The 6,407-nt window shown below is 47.5% G+C and overlaps 1 protein-coding gene across 1 annotated transcript; it reads left to right on the plus strand.

The window, feature by feature from the left end:
* The first annotated feature begins 124 nt into the window (after positions 1 to 124).
* Positions 125 to 5,211, plus strand: Penk (proenkephalin). Its single transcript, XM_004633364.2, has 3 exons — positions 125 to 192; positions 530 to 670; positions 4,241 to 5,211. Exons 2-3 carry the CDS (start codon positions 533 to 535, stop codon positions 4,895 to 4,897), a joined length of 795 nt encoding a protein of 264 aa, XP_004633421.1. The 5' UTR covers positions 125 to 192; positions 530 to 532; the 3' UTR covers positions 4,898 to 5,211.
* The last annotated feature ends 1,196 nt before the right edge of the window (positions 5,212 to 6,407 follow it).

Genomic DNA, 6,407 nt, shown 5'->3' on the forward strand with positions numbered 1-6,407 from the left:
CGCTTGGCCCGGACGGCCCCTCCCCCCGGCTGCGTCAGCGGCGATGTCCCCCCCCCCCCCCGCCACCTCCCCAGCGGCTATAAAGCGGCTCCGGGACGGCGAGGCAGCGCTCAGAGCCCCGCGGCCCCTGCGCAGCCCGGACCCGCCTGCCGCCGCCTCTGCCGACCCTGCCCGCTCCTGGCCGGCCACTGAGTGAGTCTTCCCAGAGCGCCCCTCGCCCGCTACCCCGTGCCGCGGTCCTCAACTTCCAGGGCTCTTCTTTGTGAGCCGGGTCGGCGGGACCTCCCCAGGGTCGCCTCTGCCCCGGCTCTCGGGGTTCACGACAGACGCGGTCCGGGGCCGAGGACCCCAAGAGAATAGTTGCATGCCCCGGGGACCTCGGGTTTGGGGACAACTGCGACCCCAGGGAGGAGGGTCAACTGCCCGGGGCTCCCCCAAGAAGTGCAGGGAGTTGGGGTCCCCGACGGCGCCCCGAGCAGTCCTCCGGAGACCCCCGCACCCTGCTCACGGCGCGTCCTTTCTCCCGCAGCCCATGGCGTGGTTCCCGAGCCTCTGCACTTGGCTCCTGGCGCTGGGCCCCGGGCTCCTGGCCGCCGTGCAGGCGGGATGCGGCCAGGACTGCGCTGCGTGCAGCTCCCGGCTGGCGCACCCCGGCGAGCTCAACTTCCTGGTGAGTGTTCGCGAGGCGAGCAGGGGACACCCTGGCTGGGTAGCCCAGGTGACCTGGTGTTTTCCAAAACGCTGAGCCCGTTCTGCCCCTGGCTCTGAGCTTTTAGGACCCGCGACTCTCCGGACGCGGTAAGGGTGGATTCATCCCCACACAACCCAAGAGCCGAAACAGGCTCTTTCAGCACCTCGGATAGCGCCGGGTCTCCCAGGATGCTTGGAAGAAGCTGCCTGTCCCAGCTCCTAACCGCCCCCTAAGTCCCTTGGCACCACCGACCTTCCCACAGATAACGTACTTTTTTTGTTGATGACGTTTCCTCTCCTTTTCTCCAATTCTTTTCTTGAGCTCTCTTAACGTCGGGTTTCTCACCTGTGGATAAGAGCAATAAAAGATATAAAGATGAAAGGGACGTCACAGTAGCACGAAAGAGTTTAATAACTATCCAAGAGCAAGTGAAGATGGAACTCAACTTGTCATGATGGCAGCTGTAATGCTGACAAAAACAAGCTACTGTGGCTATGGCAGAGGGACAAGAGGCCTGGCCTTAGAAGAGGCTGGAGGGAGGGCCTGGCAACAACAGGAGTCACTCTCCTTGGGCTTTGGGGCTCCGGAATCACCCCTGTTGTTCTAGTGCCTTAGACTCTGGATTTGTGGTTCAAGATGCGTCATTTTCAACTAGCTCCCCCAATGACTGCCTTGGAAATTTGTTGATATTCTGTGACACTTTAAAACCCCCAACAGAATGTAATGAATTAGTCAAGCTGCTTTATGTCCCCCTTGAGGCTTTGAAGAAATTTAATGCTCAATAGATGCTTGAAATGGAGAAGAAAACAAAGGAAGGGATTCCAAAAGCCCGAGGTGTAGATTTCATATTAAACATATTATCTTGTTTGAATATTTGAATGGCTTCTCTGTTTCATCTGGTAGGTACTGATTTAGCCTCATAGAAAAGAAACATCTTTTATATTCAAACTATGAGCAAATGTTCCATCTTACAGGGTACAGTCTCTGCATCCATTTTTCTTCTTTCTCCTCTAGTCATAAGCTTCTAAGCTATGCCTAAAATTTGACCGAATGCTAGGAGCATTATGGATAGATATCTTTAGTAAAGAACTGCATACACCAGAGGAGAGAAGGGGAATCAAGGCACGCTGTACTGAAGGCCTCACTTCCTGACCCCACACCTCCCTCCCCTGCTTGCATGTATTCTGAGCTGAAGCTGGGCTTAACGTGCGTCCAGCTCAGCTCGCAGCTTTGGGCTCTTGTCACCTATGTAAAGGCTATGTGAACTCTAAAAGAAGCTGTAGAATTACGTAACCTGACCTCAAAGTATAGCAACTTTACTGACATTATACTATTCTGGAAGTCCATATAACCAGCAAGTTTTGGGCATTCAGTCTACTCACTTCGCCGAGCTCCAAAATTGCTACTAATCTTTGTTTTCCATCATTAAGGAACGTGACGCATCTTCCCTGGCTGGCACTAACCATTCTGACTTCTCTCCTTTCTCTTAGCCTCCACTCGGCCTTTCATGGGGTTTGGGAGAGGAGAAAGACTGACCCCTTTCACTTCACTTTTCCTCATTGCCTGTTGTCACTTATTGTTACTTGTGTCATTGCAGATGATGGTGTGGCATGTGTAGTATTTGAGACAAAAGACAATAAGCCACCACTAATTTAAAAAAAAAAATGTCTTAGGAAGGCACATTGAATAGTAAATAACTACCTTGCTTTATGTTGGAGCTTACATTTAGGGTTGCTACCATCTCCATGACAAAAGATTTAGTTAATGCCTGTGTTTCTAGAGTTACTGCAGTTCTGGAATGTTAGCGTGGGCCCAACAGATGTAGGAAAAATGAAGCTGACTGGCCAAAGCTGACGTGAAATCAATGTTACAAACATTTATCAAGCATCTGCCCCTAATAAGGCCCTGGCTGTGCTCCTGTGGTGGGTGTAAAGATGTGCAGGCATGTCTGGACTGATGTCCAGATGGAATGACTTCTGTCTCCACCGTAAAATGAGACTGCCACAAACATGCCACCGAAGACACGCAGATGGCTGTAGGCTCTACAGACGAACGTCACTGCTTTAGCATGAATATGCTGTCCTGCTTATTTGTGCTTAAATCGATGTACATCTTCAGAATCTTTTGGTTTAAGTACACAAAATACTTGGCATTAATTTTGACAACATGATCATGTAAATATCATTTTAGAATAAAAATATTACTGCCACTTGAATATCTTAAGACTTTAGTGATATCTGGTACCTCAATTAGATATTATCAGGAATAAAACAGGATCATATTAATTATATCATCTTTAGATATGTTCTTAGGCTCACATACTTAATTTTCTTAGCCATAATGCTTAAATCACCATTATGAGCTAATTAACTACACACTCTGATTTTGCTGCATGAATAAAAGGATTTCTTTCATTGTAAAAAATAATGTATCTAATATTAATTAATATAACAGCACATTTTAATAACAAGAAAATATGTGGCTTTTCTATCTAAATTGAGAGTCTAAATTGAGTTCTATACCTAAATTTCAAAAAGATACAATATATTAGGAAATAGTATATAGCTTCTTTACATGTTCATGTAACATTAGTACTCTTTTAATTATATACAAGTGATCTGTTAAGCAGAGAAAACCTAAACAAGATCATTAGAATATGTAGCCTAAATTTTTCAATGACTTGAATTTACTTATTGTAGAATAAGAAAGGAAATAGTTATGTTGATTACTTCTATTATATTAAATAGCATAGTTTGCATTACTAATTTTTTTCTATATACGAAGGACTAAATGTTAAAAAAAAACACAAATACTTCATACATTTTCATATATACAACTTGCTATCTGATCTCATCGTTAACAGCATTTGGTTCAAGATGATAAAATCTGTCTTAACCAAGAAAAATAGGAAAACAATACATCTTTTCTTTTAGTAAATTCTATATAACTCATCAGATTTAAATTTAATTTTTTTAATGTCTTTCTTTCAACCCTATTTGAAATTTTGCTTTTCTTTGAGGATTGAAAGTGTTTGCAAGAATATTGAATAGCATTGTGGTAAAATGCTAACAGAGAAAGCAAATAAACCTTGTTTGTATTGATTTTCTCTGTAAGACCCAAAGATAACAGGCATTAGGGGGAAAATGTCTCAAATTAGATAAACAAAAATTTCTCCCTTTTGGTTAGAAAACTCTCAAGCAAAAATGACACCAGCAGAAGAAAGCCTGGTGGAATTAGATTGTAAAGGCAGCCAGCCTCGGCTCGAGTGGGGGCGGAAGCTCTCCTCAGTCTAGCAATATCGCATGGTGTGTATCATACGTTCAAAACAAAAGACAGGTTTCTGATTTGGTTCAGTAAATCCTTAATCTTCCACGCACACATTTCCTTGCTTTTTCTTTCCTTTGCAGTTTTCATTTATTTCATTTGCCTGTTCACTGTGATAAACCGCTGAGATGAGAAAACGCAGATGACTCTCTCCTCCGGAGACTGTCGTCTCTGCGGCGAGCGTTTCAGAGTCGGTCGCTCACGCACCACGAATTGTTTCCCCAGGCCTGCACGCTGGAGTGTGAAGGACAGCTGCCTTCTCTCAGAATCTGGGAAACCTGCAAGGATCTCCTGCAGGAGCTTCCTCGCGAAGGCGCCAGCCAGCTCCGAGACAGCAGCCCCCCGGAGGAGAGCCATTTGCTCAGCAAGAAGTACGGCGGCTTCATGAAGAGGTACGGCGGCTTCATGAAGAAGACGGGCGAGCTGCACCCCGTGGAACCCGAGGAAGAGCCCAGCGGCGGGGAGCTCCTCGCCAAGAGGTACGGGGGCTTCATGAAGAAGGACGCGGAGGACGGGGACGCCCTGGCCAATTCCTCAGACCTGCTGAGGGAGCTGCTGGGAACGGGCGACAGCCGCGATGCGGAGAGCCCGCGGCAGGAGGGCGGAGGCAGCGAGGAGGACGTGGGCAAGAGGTACGGGGGCTTCCTGCGCGGCCTGCGGAGGAGCCCCCACCTGGAGGACGAGGCGAAGGCGCTTCAGAAGCGCTACGGGGGCTTCATGAGGAGGGTGGGCCGCCCGGAGTGGTGGATGGACTACCAGAAAAGGTACGGAGGCTTCCTGAAGCGCTTCGCCGAGTCTCTGCCCTCCGACGAAGAAGGGGAAAGTTACTCCGAGGGAGTTCCTGAGATGGAAAAGAGATATGGGGGATTTATGCGATTTTAGCACCCTTTGCTGTGGGGGACCCCAGTCCCTGTAGCCCAGCTTCCCTCTACCCCAAAGTGAGCAGACGCCCCACCATCGTGTTCTGTCGTGCGTTGCTTGCACTACCCCGCTGCCTCCTGATCCACGTGGCTATGCGGCCGGAAAGCTGCCGGGCGGGCGCTAGGTACTTCTGAGATCCCGCAAGTTCGGTATCAGTCGACTGAATCTATCTTCTTTTCATGCTAAGATATTGTTGTTACCTTGTCCCTTATCTTGAAAAACATTAACAAATGCTCCCTCCTATAGAGATACAATAAACCCGTTTCCCTAGCTGCGCAGTGTTCTCAGAAGTCTCTTCTTCCCCGAACCCTCCTTCGCACTCGGGAGTCCCAGACTTAAGGACAACACAGCCACTGCTTCTGACAAAATAATCGCCAGCTCTTTCCCTTCTCACTGCATCTGGGAAAATGTTTTTAATTTAATTCCTTCTAAGCAAAATCTTAGACAAATAGCACACCAGGACAAAACAAGGTGTGGAGACAATGCAGTCCTGTTTTACACAAGAAGAAAATAAAGCCCACAGAGGTGAAGCACGTGGCCCAGGACTGCTCAGCATTTGAAGAGAGTAACCCCCAAACCTTCCTGTCCACATGCGGTATCCTTTGCACTCCATGCTCTTTTTTTCTATCCCTGTCATTAGCAAGAACTGTAAGAACTTGAGACAATATCTTTTCAACCACTGTGTACCTATACACTACCACTATGCTACATTCTCCAACATCTCATGAATGGATACATGGATGGAAGAATGGGTGAATGAATGAATGAATGAATGAATGAATGAATGAAAATAGGCAAAAGAATGCATTTGTCAACCAAATAATCAGCAAAAGTACTGGAAGTCTTTTGTAAGGTCATTCCCAAAACACAAGGAGCTTACTACTTTCATATTACTGAAACCATGTGTGACAACATTCAGGTGTAAGAGCTATAACATTTAATTTCATAAATAAAACTGTCTGCAGCACAACCCCTCTCTATTAGGTCAGTTTTCCAGCACTCACACCCTCCTGTTCTTCAGAACAGAGTTCAGCATTTCAATAAAGTGAAGACTGAGCCCTGGCCTGCAGTTCACCAGCACTGCCCACAAGATGCTCGTGCCTAGGCATGTGTGCCCCGTTCCCGCCCCGTAAGTGCAGCCCTGCCAGGCAGCCTGGGATGTCCACACTAGAAGACCAGGCAAGGGGCCACGATCTCCCGGTGTCAAGGAGTGCCATAGCCATTTCTCTTGCTAATCGTGGGTCAACTAACCTTTTGTTCCAGGGAGAGCCTTGTGAGCCCTCCTCTGGATTAGAGATGCACATGCAGGGGATGGCGCGCAGAGGGCAGCCGGCGATAAGGTGGCACACTGGCGACAGTACCTTCTGTTCAGGCTGAGCCAGTTGTTTCCCTTGGAAATACAAGCTGAGCATCGTCAGACTTGTGCTAAGAAGCATGGAGTGTGGATTTTTAAACACTATCCTATTTTTTT

This window comes from Octodon degus, unplaced genomic scaffold (genome assembly GCF_000260255.1).
Source record: "Octodon degus isolate 3935 unplaced genomic scaffold, OctDeg1.0 scaffold00054, whole genome shotgun sequence".
In the NCBI taxonomy this organism is placed as follows: Eukaryota; Metazoa; Chordata; class Mammalia; order Rodentia; family Octodontidae; genus Octodon; species Octodon degus.